The 17992-nt window shown below is 37.8% G+C and overlaps 1 protein-coding gene across 5 annotated transcripts in view; it reads left to right on the forward strand.

The window, feature by feature from the left end:
* LOC116852673 (protein eva-1) overlaps positions 1-17992 on the forward strand; it is a 341153-nt gene that overhangs the window by 309037 nt on the left and 14124 nt on the right. For 4 of the 5 annotated variants that reach the window (XM_032833244.1, XM_032833246.1, XM_032833245.1 and 1 more), the window contains exon 7: positions 17086-17340. The exons of the other annotated variant lie outside the window; for it this stretch is intronic. In XM_032833244.1, the coding sequence (XP_032689135.1) occupies positions 17086-17340 (255 nt within the window). The remainder of the gene's footprint in view (positions 1-17085; positions 17341-17992) is intronic. 5 annotated transcript variants of the gene reach the window in all.

A 17992-nucleotide genomic window follows, 5' to 3' on the forward strand; every position in this document is an offset into this window, starting at 1 on the left:
AATTTGTACCTGCCATAAAGACTGCTAAACAGTTCTAGAAAAAATGTTTTTCTTAAAAAGTCTTACCATGAATATTAAATGATATAAGTTTTAAAAGATTGAAGCTTTTTTAAAAAAAAATAAAAATCTTCTATCTCTAAAGGATAGTTGTAATATAATATTCGTAAAGTATTATTTTCGAACTATAAAGCGTTTTTTCTTCTACCTTTTATTATCATGTTAAAAATAACAAAAATTTATTGGGATCCGCCAGACCCCATTATATCCATAGCTTAACTAAAAAGGCATCATACCTGTTATGAAGTGTTAAACAAAATTATATCGAACTTATTTTACTTTTCGAAATGAAATAAGAAAATTAATTGAAACAATTTTCATCTTTCAACCCGAACAACAAATTATTTAGATCAAACAGTAAAATATTACTTGAAAAGCTTAAAAATGATATTTATTGGTCGAAACATAAATTTCTTTAAAGCATTCCAATGGATAAATTTGCTCGGGTGCAATAAAACTTACTAAATCCAAAGAAATCTTTTCCCAGGTGTAATACGAAGTAATTTCCCCGAATCATTTCTTTCCTTTCACCGTAGACACACAATTTAATCTCGTAAGAAATCTGTTTATGCGGCGTGAAAGCGAATAGATTGTGCTTAATGTTGCAAGCGCGCTGATTTCAATGTTCCGTGAACGTGTATTAAAACTCGTGAATTAATTTAGAACCGTTTGACCGCACTTGAATCCGCGCTTAATTGCGCGCAATGCAATGACTTTCCCCACTTTACAATCGAGTTATTATTGATTGCGAGAATATTCAGTTACGCGATATTGACATTGTTAATGACCGTTCGCGTAGAAACACACTTGACTCATTGTTTCGCGATAACACGGCGAGACAAACGGCAAATGTATATTTTGTGTCTGTGCTCTGTATGTGTATTTCAATGAAATGTAGCGCCACGTTGCGTCTCGGGCGACGACGAAGAAACCGTCAAAATCGCGCCGCCGCGACGCGGACAAATGAGGATTAACGCATATTTCGTCCTTGTCATCGTCGTCGTCGTCGGCGACGGCGGCGGCGGCGGCGGAGGCGACGATGATAAGAAACGGCACGTTTCGCGCGTTAGGCCGTGCCCATTCCCGTACATTAGCCGGCAAACAATGATAGAACTTAGCGCTGAAATTGGATGGCTTTAATCGAGTGGAATGTCTGGGGACAATCTTAAGTTACCGCCGTGCCTCGCTGCGTTGTCTCGACGTAGCTAATTAAGCGAATCGTGTTGGCTCATTGTTGCGGGTTGTTTACCGTGTCCTTGTTTCTTCAGGGGGCGTAACGCAGTGGCTTCTTAATTAATTTTTCACGTTTGAGCCGCAGTAGCAGTGAGTCGGCGAGGGGGGGAAGCGCGAGGAAGAGCAAATTGTATCGAAAAGCGGAGAAAACAGAAGGAGGGAAGGCAAAATAAATAAGACGCACTCACTAAGAGATCAATGAGAAAGAGATTAAAGCAAGTGGATTATCGTGCCTCATTAAATATCGTTTGTAAGCGCGCATCGGCAAGCTGGGTACAGCCGGGTATAATACGCGACGCCGGGGTAGAACAAAATCGCTTAAGTAAAAGTTACACAGCTTGATGAGAGCTTTCAGGGCACGCAGAACTTTACTCTCCCTTCTATTTACATTTTTAACTCGCCGGCCGTCCCAGTGGACCGCGCAGCCTTTTAACTCCAGAGCTACGAGTAAGATAAAGATCCTCCTCTCGCACCGTCAAAACGGGATAAAATTTGGTTTTACCCTCACCTCCATCTTCCTCTCCTCTTCCTCTCGTCGTTCACCGCAACTGAATTTCTTGTAGTCCTGCTCTGTTTTTTCCTCCCTTTGCCGTTGTAAAAATTATTCTACTCGTTACAGAGAACTCATTAAGAACTGTCTTTGCAACGTGACTCGAAAGGGAAGAGCCTTTATCACTTTAAATTTTGCACTATAGCCCGATGTGACGGTATTTGGATCGCCGGTTATTTATCTCGCGTATTTTCTCGTCTTCTCGACGGCTTTAATTATACATGCCAAGATTTATGTGACGGGAGGTGTGATGGTGAAATAAAATACAGCGCGTGGAATACGATAGGAATCTGGAAAGTTGGAACGCGCCATTCCGGCTTCCTTCGGTAAACGAAGTTCAAGCAAAAATGCGCAATGTACTCGGTCGTTCAATCATTGTGTACTCATCATTTTAGGCTGGAGTCGTGTTTCATGAAGAATGTATTGAAGTGTACTTTCAAAAAGTGCACACCTCATACACATGACGTGTCTCCGTGTTTATTTCTCGATTTATTTCTTCAACGTTCTTCGTGAAACACGCCAAGGCAAATATTATTCCCGATATCTTCATCCAGTACACTCCGATAACAACACGCAGCTGTCACAGGTCGAATACCGCGATATAAAGAAGATGGAAGGAGAGGGATCGTCAACAGCGAGAGAGAAGTCAATGCCGACCATTTAATAAAGTCGCACATAGTGCTTAGTAAGTTTCGAGGCCACTCTCTCGCCTTTAAACTTGGCGGAAAACTGTCGATGCGAAAGCAATTATTGAACAGCTGTCACAGCATCAATGCGTATCGCGCGAACTACCTCGAAATGCCGCTTTTAAGTTCCAATGGGAAATCGTATCCTCCCATTGAATTCTTACGTCGCTGGTGAGACGAGATGGATTCTCGCAAATTAACTCAATAGACTAGATGTGTTCGTATTTCTACGACACTTCTCTGCTTCTCATCGCGTATCAACAAAATTTTCCTTTTATTTTTTCCTTTTACTTCGATTATAATCTTTTGTACTTAACGTGACATTCCGATACACCTTCCACGTGAAAAGAAAAGAGGTTCAAATTATGATTTTGTCAGAATTCGCAATCAACCTTGATCTACGATAATATTCTTTGCTTCCTGTTTTTTCTCCTTATGACTCAAACCTAAAGCCTGATCTACAATATGCTCTTTGCTTCCTGTTTTTTACTCTTTATCTCTTTCTGACTCAAACCTTAAACTTTAAGCCAGAAAAAACAAAAGACAAGAAACAGAATGCATATTATAGATCAGGTTTAAAGCTTGATCTATAATGTGCTCTTTGCTTCCTGTTTCTTATTCTTTGTCTTTTTTGGCTTAAAGCTTAAAGGTTGAGTCAGAAAAAGATAAAAAAAAAAGAAATAGGAAGCAAAGGACACATTGTAGGTTAAACTTTAAAACTTGATCTACAATATATTATTTGCTTCTTGTTTTTTTTTTTTTCTTTATCTCTTTCTGACTCACACTTTAAACCTTAAACTAAAAGAAGACAGAGAACAAGAAACAGAAAGCAAAGAACACATTATAGATCAAGCTTTGAGCACGAAAAAGACAGAACAAGAAACAGATAGCAAAGAATACATGGTAGATTAAGCTTTAAGAGGATGAATACTTGAAAACCGACAGTATATTGACTTTCTTATGCAAAGTTTATGTCTTGTAGATTGTACAAAATTGTAACTGCTTTTATATAATAAAAATACTTGCAGAAATTATTTTGAGAATTGTTCAATGTGTGATGGAAACCATACAAAATTTCAGAATTGACATTTTATACAAAAGTTAATGTAACTTATACTGAACCTAAATACATCTGAATCTGTTTGCTTCGCTCATAAAGATTTCAAAAAGGAACGTTGCTATATATTTACAATTGAATTTGGAAGCTTCAACATATACAAGAAGTTTGCAGAAAGATTTCTATGTATATCCATTGTTATGTTTTCCGCTAAATATGGTAAAGCAGCACACGTTTATCAAGGCAAGATCTACATGCATAAAAAATATGAAAAGGATAATGTAATTGAGTTAGTGTTTATCTAACATAACGTGGTTTGATGGTCGCCTGTACGTTATGAAGTTTGTCATTCACTTTAAAATCTCTTCAAGAAGATTGTGAAGCAAAAAAGAGTTTATAAAGAATTCATTGAAGTTTGCACTACGTGTAAATTGAAATGTTATCCAACTACTCGTACAATTAGGAAAAGATTAATTCGAAAGTTGAGATATTTGAAACTAGAATTTGTTGATATTTGAAATTAAAGATTGTCTCTAGGGACAACCTCCACATAAATCTCGGTAGCGAACATGTTAACGAATGATTAAGCGAAATGATAAAGCGAAATTACCGTGATGACGTATTCAGGTCATTTAGTCAGTCGACAAACCGATCAGTTACGATAGTTATGACGGTTCTACCTCTGAAATTACGAATTTTGCAACTCTCTCTCTCTCTCTCTCTCTCTCTCTCTCTCTCTCTCGTTGAAATTTTTCTAAATGAAGAAGGCAGGAAGATATCTAATTTCGCACAACGACGAAATGTACTTTGTCAGTAACCGTCACGTAAACGTTGAGGCACGATTAATAGCCGTTGTTAGTGATTGATGCTGACATTAGTACCGGGAAATGGGGAGTGATATGATTTTCGTTAGGGGTGTCGCTTTACCAATGGATCGATCCGGAGTCAATATACTAACAATCCCGCGGACCATCGAATGTCGATTAGAGACGGCGGCCGCCCCCGAAATTTCGGCTGATTATTCACGCGGCTGACGGAGAAGCCGGGCTGTCGCTTTTGCGGGCCGGGCTTTAACGCACGACACGCGCGATACTTTATTGCTCCGGGGCTCGTCGTTGCCCACGACGCGTTTTATTAACGAATTTACAGCCGCGTTTTCTCTATCGAGCGGATTTACCGCGCTCGCGCTTTGATTACCCGATAATGAATTGCTAAGTTTTCCGCCGGCCAAAGCCGCGATTGATCGACGAGGCCTGGTTGTGCGCTGATTGTCGTTCGTGAAACGAGGTTTGTCAAAGCGGAATAATAAAGGTGTATTGCATCTCAAAAATAATGAAAAAATTTCGAGAAAATTAGAATTTAGTCTATATTATATCCAAGAATTAATTTGAACAAACTATTTAATTCAAAACCCAAATTAAAAATTATCCCATTTTGATGTGTAAGCCCAGCAAAAATCATGACATCAAATGACGTTTTTAGCATCAATAATACGTCATTGATACATCACTGTTACTTGAGAGATTTTTAAATCGTTATAGAAAGATGTTATTATCTTTAGTAAAAGAAAAAGAGATAATTGAAAATAATGATAGAAATCTTAATTTGTGTACATGTGTTTCAAGTATTCACAATGATACATGCAAAGTTTCATTGTTATCAGATATAAAGTTTAAAAGTCAGAAGTAATATAAAATAAAGTAAATAAAAATGTGAGATGTTATAGTGAAAATATATTGTTGTATTATATATGAAGAGTATCAGGCGATAGGTTATTTACAAAATACAGAAATTTCGTGTTTAATCTGACCTAATTCACATGTAAGAGAGAGCTATATGTTTTATATTTCAGAATTTCAAAGTTACAATTTCTCAGACTAATTATTGTGATTGACTGTACAAACATGATAGAGGTAGCCTTCTTCTAGATGGCAATGTCCGCCGAAATCCCATTAACTCTATATTTTGTTTTGTAATAATCAAACTACAAACGTGTAATAACGTAGCCATCTTGCCCTGGTACCTGATTTAATTGCGCAGAGTAAGAAGGTCACATATAAAACGTGTATCCTAATTAATAGTTTAATAGTGTTTCGGCAAGAAATCTCCACACTTCTCCTACCAGCCCTTAAATATAAGCCAACTTTACCTCGTTCGTTCATATGCTCGATTTCAATCGTTTTATGAATAGAAATTGCTTTTATTATCCGAAACAATACATCATACGCTTACAAGAAACTTCATTCTAACTGGTAACACGGCGCTTAACTTTGTTCACTCACGATGGAAATTATTAATGCAAAATTTCGAAAAGCTGGAAAATTTACTTTGCTACTGCTAAATTTTTCTATTTTTTAACTCTTGTATTGTACCGATTTTAATAAAAATCAGGGAAAAATACCTGTGTTTTGAGAGGACCATTATTGTTTTGTAACCACTGTTTTTCTGTTAAAATAAATACTAAAGAAAAAAACACACAATAGCCATGAGTATATCCCTGGAGCCATCTGAACCCGGTTTTCTTTACACGATCGTTTTTCCATCTATCATCAAACACTCTATGTATATCATATATTTTTACACGAAAAATAGAGATATTGACGCATTTCTAATTTTCAATAACTTTTTACAGAGACTATACGGGTAAATACATCGTTAATTCGCGCGGGAGCGGCTCGTCGTCGGTCATAATCGTCGCGACAAAATGATGGATACGTATATCTGGAACAAAAGCCAACAACAATCAGTCGCTCTTTCGCTTAGCCGTCAAATTACCTCGCACTAATTAAATATTTGACGTTACTGACGCGTGTTTGGCTTGATCGTATATCCCAGTATATCTAAACGGCTGATAGAAAAGTGTCATGTGATATTACGTCCAAGATGCAATTACACGCAAAAGGAGTTTAATTGGATTAATTAATTTCTGATAAAATACGAACGAGTCAGAAATTTCGACTGAAGTAACAGAAATTCTGTTCAAAATGGTAAGATTTCTGGTTAATTTAAACAAAATTCTGATAATCTCAGACCTGAATTTCCCTGAATGTTTCGTTCGTAATTTCATTACGCACAGATATTTGGCTTTAATGCAACACCAAAAATTTCCTTCCGTGTACGAGACGGACGTTTTACGACGGAAATTTCGCGCGTACACCATTCGGACGCGAAGGGGGAGGAAGGAGATAAAACTCAAGAATTATCGCTCGAATCTCATCTTTCCTGACATGATACTTTCCTATGGTGACACGGTTTTTTTTCTTTCCCAGTTCTCCATTTCTGTTTCCGTATTCCGCGGGATGCCGAAGTGCGCGGCACGTTGCAGCTATCTCCGCGCGACGTCAGGTCGCGGAGTAGCATATTACACATGTGCGTTACGTATGTCGTAAAGTGCTTCATTTCGCGTGGGAACAGGTGGCAGCGCAAACGGGTCCGCGCGACTCTTTCGGCCACGTCGCATCGCGAAACTCGCGACTCGCGAATGCGCGCGTGACGAAAATAATAATCCGCCGCGGCCAGAAACTCAGACGCACGCGTTGCGTTAACGAAAGCGCATAATATATTTTTTTTTCGCTTTGCTCTCTTCTTCCGCGATGAAACGGAATGGAAGAGAAATTATTTCGCCGCGTGATGAAAATGTTTACCGCGGTAAAAGCGTAACGGCATTTTCGCCTTTATTCTCGTCCATGATAACTTTTCGGCTTTGTTCGCTGTTTTGCGCTCGCTGGCGCATGCGCGCGCGTTCCAAAACGTTCGTATTTCGTATTAAACGCTTTTTATAATAATACGTGTGAGTTTATCGTCACGCCTGGCGAGTGTGGGGCGCGTAATTTTGTGCAAGGGATCGAAGGACGAAGGTATTTAACCGACAGCTCCTGCTGCTGCTGATAAAGATAACCGGATATCGCTTCTATGTTTCGGCGCGCACGATTTGTGCTCGCGAGTCTATTTTAATATACTCTCACAGGTATACTGTCCCGGCGTTACTACAATAAACAAATTAATACCCGTTGGTATAATATCGACTGTTCCACATTCATACAGATTGTATTTAACATCAAAATATCGCAATCTATTCTGCAGAAGCGAGCAATGTTCTATTGTGCCGCCGAACGTGTCGACTCTCCGCCATCTTGCCGGCGGAAAAATAATTTTTCCGATAAACCGTAAACAATTTACTCAGCCGGTTAAAAGCAGTCAAATTAAAAGCGCTTGTGATTCTCTCTCTTTCTTTTTCTCCCTCTCTCTCTCTCTCTTTTTCTCCGTCCCCTTCTCTCCGTCTTTCTTTTACTTTAATATGATATAGCGTTCTGTTAAAAATCGTCGAAAAAAACCTCAATCTGCAACTGCACACGTCGCTTTGCGCGAGCTGCATACTTCATAAAGCATAAAATGCGAATTGCGCGATACTGAAATTAAGCTTTCATGGACGATCGATTGCCATCTCGAGCGAGGCGTCGATTTCACTCTGACGCTCCTATAATTCAGTGAAATACTTAAAATTAGTCGATCACTATATCCTCGCCCTCTCGATTGCGATATTTTTTACAACCACCATCCTCCGCCCAAACGCGCAACTACATTTGCCGGCCTATAGTCCAGCTCTCGTATTTCGCGGGATTCGTTTTAATCCTCCACTTCGCAATATTGCGCGCGGCGGCTCTTTTAATTGCTCCGGCAAAATATTGCGTTAATATTAATTGTATGATTATACGGCGTCGCGTATCGTGTCACCGGTGAGACAAGGTCTCTGCGACGTTACGTTGTACGACCCTCTTGGGTCATGGCGAGCGCTCGAATTTGGCATAAGTTGAAGCGCAAAAAAATACATACGAACCAAGTCCACGCGGGGAAGCTGTTATGATTGCTGCCGTATTTTCTATAGCTGGAAAAATATTCCGCGAATTTAAGTTAAATAGATATTGTATTGAAACCCGCTGTTGTTATGCACCATCAGTTGTCACAGTCACTCACAGTCCTCACGCGGAGAAAATACTGTAGTAGACAAACAACAAGTTTTTTGTAATCTTGATTCTATACAGAATTATGACGGAAAATAATATATATTAGTTCAAATTATTAAATGCGTTATGTATGTCTGACTTTTTTACTACAAAACTACTGTAATTATTTGAATATTTTTTATATCGTATGCTAGATAGAGATCGTCAAATTTACTGTTTTCATGGTAATTTGGATTATAATTTTAGTATAGTCCAGCTTTAGAAAAAAAAAACTTGTAAAAAGAAATATAATTTTATAATTTGAACGCAATTTTCACTAAAATTTTCACTAAAATTTTTTCCACGCATGATAATGCAATGTTCATTTTTAGTACAACTTTATATTTATTAAGTCGTGTAATATAAAATGTCAGAATTTTCAGAGAGGAATAAAAATCCTTTTTTAATTCAAACAAACACTCGTTAAAATGGGTACTATCTGATTATATGGCTTTTTGCCAACGCAAATTTCAACAACAAAATTTCTCTTGAAGAAGAAATATTGATTTTTGAGAGACACAAACCCAACTTTTTTATCAGTTCAGCTTGGAACATACAGAAAAACTAAGCAGTAAAACTTAAGCGGTAAGCTAACTGACTAACCGCAGTCGATGATTTCTCTTATGGCTCAAGAATAATCGATTGTGATTGCAGTTTTCTCACTGCTTAAGTTTTTCTGTGTGTCCGGGGCCTTACTAACTACTCTCTTAAAATGAATCAAACATCACTGAAAACAGTAAATATACACTGATTGCAGTTAGCAAGTATAGCACTGAAAGTGCTCAGTGCTACACTCATAATTGATATCACTGACTATTCACTGATTCACTTTAAGAGAGTATAGCTGGAGTAACGTTTCCTTCGCGCACACAGTCTCGGGGAATATTGAACCAAGCACGCGGAAAACGATGATCCTCACGACGGAGGTTTGTCTCGTTTATCTGGCAACTCGTACCGTGTGATGGCCCAATCGTATTTACAGTGCTTCAATTACGAGCGTTCAAAGGGAGTATCCAATCACGGGATCAGATCTCCTCGTATAATATCTCCGGAATCGCGAGTATCAATTAGCTATTCGCGGTTTAGTTTCCTTTGCTGGGATAATTGCCCTGCACTGACTGCCGCTGATTTCGCTGATATCCGCGTTACTTGCTACAAGACGCAAACAGAATTACGTAACTCTCGCGTTTGAAGACTCGCGTCAGCCGCAGATATTATCTAGCCGGCTGTGTAAATTCGCGAAAAGACGCTCTTGACAGCGAGATAATGTTGCGATAATGTTGCGCAGTACAATACTCGGATACGCCGTGTAAGTATCGCTCGCGGGATACCTTCCTGTTTACCGCGAGAGTTTCAGACGAGAGAAAGCGCTGGAAATTCGATGGTCGCCATTCTCACCCGTAAGTGACACATTTAAATGACGTCCAAGGTGTAAGCGTGATCTATGCCGCGCCGTGCTTCACCTTCGCGTCTCTTATCTGCTCTTATCATCTTCAGAACGCTGATGGAAATTGCCGTCATTATTCCGATCCGATTCAACGAATAAATCAAATAACCGTATAGCGCGCGATATAATTGAAGAAGAGTATATAAGTTCGCAAAAAATAATCTCTCCAAAAGTAACCACCGAAATCCTGCGCTCGCTTTTCAAGTGGGAAAAGGCAGTTTGCAGTCAACATGTAGGAGCGATCGATCAATTCCTCTAGCCCTTTTTCTTTACTTCGACTTAGTCGTCCGTTTTCACAGAGTGGAGTGAGCGGTGAGCGGGTTATATGCCTCATGCTGACGGAAAAATCAAGTTTTAATGAAACTCACCATGAAAATTCAGCGACCGAGCGCGATTTGTCCGTAAATAGCGAAAACTCGCGCGACGGGATAGCAGTGAAATTCCACGACGTCGTCGGCTAATTGTAAGCATTCCCAAGTCACTAATTAGAAAACTAGGAACTCTGCGAACGTTATCTCGCTCGGGGGAGATAGCAAGCTTGGCTGGAATAACACGGCCGGAAGAACTAGGACCATATTGTTTGAATTATGATGTAAATAACTTGAAGCTAAGACATTACTGAGCCACGAGCGGAGAAACGACAACTTCTCGATGAATATAGTAATTCCACGCATATTTTATATACGCTGCATTAGCAACGCACAAATGCGCGTCGTGTGTTGTATTCTAATAGCGGTATATCCAATGAGAAGATTCCCCCGGGACTGTTGTGTTCCCGCTCGTGCGGTTTCGATCTTTTTGGGGAACGCAAATGTATACAATTCCGCCGTGAAATTAGAACGGAGTGCGTACAAAACGGAGTTTGTAACAAGTGTCTCGGCGCACTGCAAATACGCGGATTCTTTCCTCGGTTTCATCGCGTCAGCGAAACCGCTTCGCGAGACCTGTCGCGTGTACGAGCAATTCATCACCTTCCAGCCCGCGATGGATCAGTCGTTCTTTAGCCAAAGTGTATTGCGCATGGCCGTGGGGAATAGAACGCGAAATAGCACGGTGAGTCGAATTAAAAAGCCCTTCCTTCTGATTAATTAAAAATTCCTCTCTAATTCCGCGAATTTATTCAACGAGAGATTCTAGCCTACGTCAGCGTTCGGTATTCGCGGCGTTCAAGGAAGCAATCGTGATCTGTCTGCCTTCGTAATATTATTACAAATTTGAGAGAGAGAGAGAGAAAGTTTTTCCAGAGAGACAAAGAAAGGAAAAGAGAGAGAGAGAGAGAGGTAGAACGATCCGAGTAGAAATGTAATTAGCTGAGTCAAAAATTAATATCTAGTTAGTACAGGTTAGAGATAAAATTCTCTAGCTTGTTACTAACTCATTATTGACTGATTATTTACTGAAATATAGAATTTACGCACATGCGTAACAGCATACGTGTTACTGGCTGATTACACAGGCCAACATCAATTTACCATATTTAATACTACCAAACTGTTTTAGGTGATTTTTCTCTCTCTCCTGAAAGTTTTTGGCAAGTTAAAATCAAATATAAATGTTTCATTACGTCAAATTTGCAAGATATAACCTAAAGGTACCAAAAAGACCATTTTTTATCACTTTTAGGTTAAAATAAATCTGAAATAAGCAAACGATATTTACGTATTCAAATTTAATGTGAAAAAATATTTTAAAATTATTTTTTACCATCCAATAAATACAACAAATATTGCATATTTTTCTCAATTCTTTTTATATGTGACATCGAATAATAGCTTTGTATATGTGATTTGATAAGTAAAATTTTAAATATTTTATTTTTTTATGTAAATAAACATTTTATGTTTATTTATAATTAATTAACATTTTATGTTTATTTATAATTAATTAACATTTTATGTTTATAAAATGTTTCGAAAACTATAATATTCCTACCAGCGTGTGTTAAAAGATATAAAAAGTTTAGCATAAATACATGGAGTATTTGTTTTCTAATTTAATGAACGTAACAATCTACTTTAATATATTTTTTCATGCTAAGTTTAAATCTGTTACCTAAATTGGCCTATCACTTTTCGTTTCAGTTTTATTCTAACCTAAAAATGACAATAAATCGTTTTTTTAATACTTTTAGATTAAAATATCTCGTAACCTGACGTGATAGAGCAGTTTGGATTTGATTTTAGAATGCTAAAAGCTTTCAGGATTACCTACAGAGGTTAGGAAATCAGAACAACAGTCAAAATTTATCAACCTGATATTCATTGAAATATAGAATTGAATTCGTAATCATACATTATCTAGCAATTAAATGTCAAATGTGACGGAGCAAATGGCATTGCCTATAAAATATATATTTTGCTATTATATTGCTACTAGCATTTCGAGAGAAAATTATGTAACAAATCAAAATTAAAGATACATTAATTTCATAAAAGTCTCAAAAAATAGAATTGACCGTTATATTACTGTAACTAGCAACTTATATATTATATCTCGTAATTGTAATTTCGTTTATTTAGTCATTAATTAACTTATTTATCTAGCCATTAGGAAAAGTGAGCGTTACATTACTTGTTAGTAGTGGTGTTAGACACAAATTTATTATCTAGTAGCTAGACACGAGGCTCAATTTCTACTACGAGAGTAAAATAAAATTGCTGATGTCTAGTCACTTATAAAACTGATACCTGATTCTGGACATTCTCATTGTTTTATTTTTAAATATTTTTTTTAATATAACTTTAATAAAACTTTTTAAATATTTTTTTAAAATAAATTTAATTTTAATAAATTTAAATATTTAAACTTTTAACGTATAATGTATGTATATATTCTATGTATATATGTCCTGTATTGAAAAAGTTTAAAGATCCGTATTTAAAGACCCAAATAATAAGTCAGTTACCAGTGTTATCTAATATCCAGACCATTCTATACCAGAATATTGGTATTTTTATCTGACATGTGTGTGTTTCTCTTAAGACATTCTGTACTTCGAAGACTTACAAGGTATTGTGAGTAGATCGAGTATTCACATAGCCCAGTTACGCATGATTTTTGTCCGGAATATTCCCTCAATATCCGACGACAAAGACGCCGGCTACTTGTCTGTATATTTTATTCCGTTCCCGCATTTCCATTTCCCATTGACATTCAGAGAGGAGGGCCCGTGCGGTTCTTTCCTGAAAAATAACTCGCGCGAGAAGTAAGTCAGCATGCGGAAGGCCGTGGAGCGTTCCGCGGATACAATGTGCCATTTAAGTTCCACGATCCGTAGAGAGATACAGGGTGAACGAAAAACTCGCGAGTTTTCGGAGATTTTTTTCTTTATGCGTTTCTCTTTCTCTCTCCATCCCTCTCTGATTTTGTTCATTCAGCGCAGAAAAATCACGAATGTTAACTATGATCGAGTAGTCGATTCTATTTCCTGAATCGCAATCGCTTCGCCTGGCGAAAAGCGGTGAATTTTGGACCAGAGAATCGTGTCAAGCAGCTCTCGCGATTATTGATCGCGCAATTCGTACTCATTAACCTTTGGAGTGATAAGCAGAGTCATTTGTATACCAATTCAAGGAGTGCTTGTTCCTCTGAACAAAGCAACTGAATCCTACTTCTCGGTTTCTTTCTCCAAAAGAACTTGATGATGGAAGGAACTCACTGTTCACATGAGCTGCTAAGAAACGCATTTTTCTTAGCAAACGCTAAGTAATTCAAGTCGCGCCTGAACATATATGACTCGGGTTACCACTCGACGTATGTCAGATGTGTAAGTTCTAGCTCTTGCCGTTTTTATTTCTTTTTTATTCAACTATCTCTTACACAACCATCCTTATAAAAATGATTTAGAAAACTTATTTTTGATACGTAGAATACGGTATAGTATTATGCGATGAACATCTACGCACTACTTGCTAAGTTTATGCCCAACGAATCTTTTTTTAATATGTATTAATGATATTTTTTTATATTATTTTTAATAATTTTTTATAAAAAGAAAATATTTTGTCTTAGAAATTATTCTTTTGTTTCCTGAGAGAACTGTTTCTCTATCGTTTTAATATATTGACAATTCCCACTCTCGCCAATAATTATACTTCTTAAAACATACCGCGAGCTGACACATTTTTTCTAATGATTATATTAGAAAAGTTTAGAGGAATTCTTTTTGTTTTTTGAAAAAGTTTTGAATTTTTAAGTAAAATAGCCATTTTTATTCACTTTTGTTTAAAAATTATTAGAAATAAAATATTTACACACACCACAATTCATGTTTTACAAAACAGCTACGTGATCTTCAACTAGAAGGATAAAGGAAGTTTGAACAGTTTTGGGGATTTTTTTCGAGCAAAAGATTTTTTTCCTTAAAAGGAGAAAAATCAAAGAAGTCATAAATGACACCGCTTCAAAGATATCAAAAATATTTTATCACTCGGGGGGTTAAAACTCGATAAAACGTTACCTTTTCTTAGTTGTTATTAATATGTGTTATTAATATGTGTAAACTGCAACATGTGTAACGAATACAGCGCGCGTTAAAACATGTTTGCCTCACACAACGTTGTTAATTAGTTGATAAACAAGTTTTAATCAAAACGTAACTTGACAGCGTCAAATTTTCGAATGTGTAACAGCTATGAAAGGCTATGATTTGTATTATATTTACGGATAAGAGCTCGTAGTTTAAAGGTATCGTAAATAAATAATCCCCGCGCAACAAATCCGTTTTAATTACACAACCGCGGAATTCTGGCGCGCGATTTTGCTTCATTTCATCGTGTTTTATCTACATCTCGTATATCACTCTCGACATACTCTATCATATACTCTCATAGGCACAGCTAACTTATATCTCATAGATACTGTGTGGAAAAATAATATCATATTTGGTGGATGGTTGAGCGTATTTTTCATTGTAAATAACACAGTGACTAATCGTCGTCGTGTTTCTGTGTCTCGATATTCTTCTCGATACATTTCACACGTGTGTGCAGTAATCATGTAATTTTTCTTATTTAACTCAATGTTAAAAACGATAAATTGTACATTATATACATGTATATGCATCTCACAATCTGTCGTGTATAAAATACTCGGGCTCTAAATGTTTTCTGCGATGAAGACGCGTTTGAGATTAGGGATGAGCGATTCTTTAATAAAAATCAATTCTAGGATTAATTCTAGATGAAAATAGTAGAAAATCGATTTATTATATAAATAAAATTAAAAGAATCGATTTCCTAAATATCAATACAAGAAAGTCGTACAATGAGAACTTAATTCTTTTTTTATACACAATTCCATTTATCATGAAAAATGTAAATATTTCCACTCTATTGATTGGATGAAAGATGGTCATTATCTCATTATATGATTTGAGATGACAGAGAAATATGACAGTAAAATTATCCTTTCTCAAGATTATTTTAAGGTCGATTTTAAGATCATGAACCGTTTTTCGCAGGTAATTTTCAAGTTTTTATTACATAACTCTGTAGGATGCATCGAGACGAGTCCAATGACCTGTGACCTGTGACGTTAGAATAAAACCTCGGGGATAAAATTTCAAGTTTGAGTAATTCCTAGATTATTAACTAGAATTTTCATATATGCAGTTGATTACATGTACCTACATCTTAAGGACAAACAAATACACTGAAAGCATAATTCTAAATCGCGTAACAAAACATTTATTTAATTAAATGATCGAATTGACGGTCATTAGACTCAATACTCTTTCGCACACACCAAATACATGTGTGCATAACATTTCGAGTAGTTTCAGGGCATATGTTATGATAAGCATTTTTTATGCATCCTGGTGTATCATTCAGTGTCGTTGTATAACAACAATTATCCACTTTTTCTTATTTACAGGATTATATTATAATTTAAAGATCATTCTGCTAGTTTAAGTAACTACATTCTCAAATAACACTCTAAGTTGAAAATGGAATATTAAATCATTGATATTAAATCACGAGCATTTATTAGCATCTCTTCAGTTTTTTAGCTTTCAAAGTTTCTATAGTGGAAATATTTAATTTTCTCATGATGAATGGGATCCCTGTATAAGATCTAATATGTCTAATAAAAATCTAATGTTAATTCTAATATCTTGTCATAGGGTGTCATTTTTAAATTGAAGAAATAACTAGGATTTCGACTCTGAAATCCTAATTCTTCGATAAAAATCCTAATTACTTTTGTTTATACAGCCAAACATTTAGCGTCACTTCTATAATCTTTTGTAATTACAAAATCCTAAGATATCTTGATGGGTCAAATGTCGGACGCAGCGTGTGACTTTTGTATTAAATATGATAAAACCGGCAAATGAGCATATCAACAAATGAGATATCGATTCTCTCTTGAAATAATCGACTCGTGTCAGAATCAAATAGGAAAGAAATCGATCAGAAAACCCCAAGTCTGTAAGAAAACATCGATTTTCCCAAAAATCGAATCGGAATCGCACATCTCTAAATTCGAGGCGTTACTCACGACGCCTACGTGTAACGTTCCATTCTTCATGGAATCTTTCGACACCTGTCGCCGCTGTAAAAATGCCGTATAATTCACGCAGATTTCTGGTCGCAACGCTTTCGCTCTCGAAACATGCCGCTGAAGTCGTCGCAACGGCTGCTTTTCGCAGAGAAAGCTGCTTCGCAACTATTGTAAAGTTCGCGAATCTGATTGGCGTACGCTCTTCTAAATTCAGCCGGGATTAAGAGCACACACATCAGACGGATTCGCGAGTTTCACGACAGTTGCGAAGCAGTCTTCCATGCTGCTGAACGCAGTCAATCACGCGTAGCTTAAGCGTCGATGCCGCGGACTCGTAGAAACGTTCTCCCGACATCCCCGTGACGGGGCGAGATTCGTGCTCTCTCGTATCCGCGGCATCGCAGATTGAATTTGCCCCGACATTCTGATTTCCTTTCCAACGCCTGTTCGGACGCGAATCCGTTCGCGATTGCGAACTCCCATCGTCCCCCTCTCCCTATTTTCCTCCTTTGCGTGCCTCTGAACTGGTTTTTCTCGCGTGCACACAGTGGACACGCGGTTGAACATGTTAAAGTCGCTCGGTATCGGAGCGAAAGATTTACCCTTACCGCCTTTACCGCCCACGGTTATCCAGGAGATCACGATGGCGAGCGACAACGGGGTTGGTAATGCCACATCGACGAGCCCCGTCGCATCGGGAAATTGCACCACCGTCGTCTATGCGTTTCCCAAGGAGGAGGAGGAGGATCGCTTAGTGGTGGGATACCTGAATGAGTGGATCAATGCCTATTCCTTCATAACGAGTGAGTATTACACTGTCGGTCGAGCCTTGCTTTCAGCCGGTAAAACCGACGCCGCGCCGTCGCTATCGATCCCGACGACGAGTTGCCTCCTCCCTTGCCAGGCTTGGATACGACAGGTAGTTTGCTCCGCAAAGGTGGCCGGCTGGCCGGAGGATATTTCTCACCCTGCCTGCCTGACCACCCTGTGGTATATGCACGTGAAGAGACACTCTTCTCGACGCACGCGCTGGCATCGATTAATTCTGTGCAGTTCAATTTTCGACGCGTTTGCAGGTATTAAAACGACGGAGAAATTGTGCACGATATCGTAGAAATAAAAGCCGCTTGTTTACGAGAAAATTGAACGAATGGAAATTGATCAGCTCGTGCTCCAGCTCGAGATTACATCGCAACGATACGTGTAATTGTTACATGTTCCCGGATTAGCAAATTTGAGCATTATATGTTTGGCGTTGCATTGTTTTCCCACTAGGGATAATTAGCCTGGCATGCTGGTTGATTTATTCTCCTGATTTACAGCCCCATGTATCGTACAAGTATTACGTCGTGCTTGTCTCTGTACATGTGCGCACAAACGATGTGCATTTACAAAGGGCAGACTATTGCGAGTAAGAACAAAACTGCAGGTACTCTTTAAAGCACAATCAGTGCA

The sequence above is a fragment of the Odontomachus brunneus genome, unplaced genomic scaffold (assembly GCF_010583005.1).
Source record: "Odontomachus brunneus isolate Ranch 3 - 2012 unplaced genomic scaffold, Obru_v1 Obru_scaffold_247, whole genome shotgun sequence".
NCBI lineage: Eukaryota > Metazoa > Arthropoda > Insecta > Hymenoptera > Formicidae > Odontomachus > Odontomachus brunneus.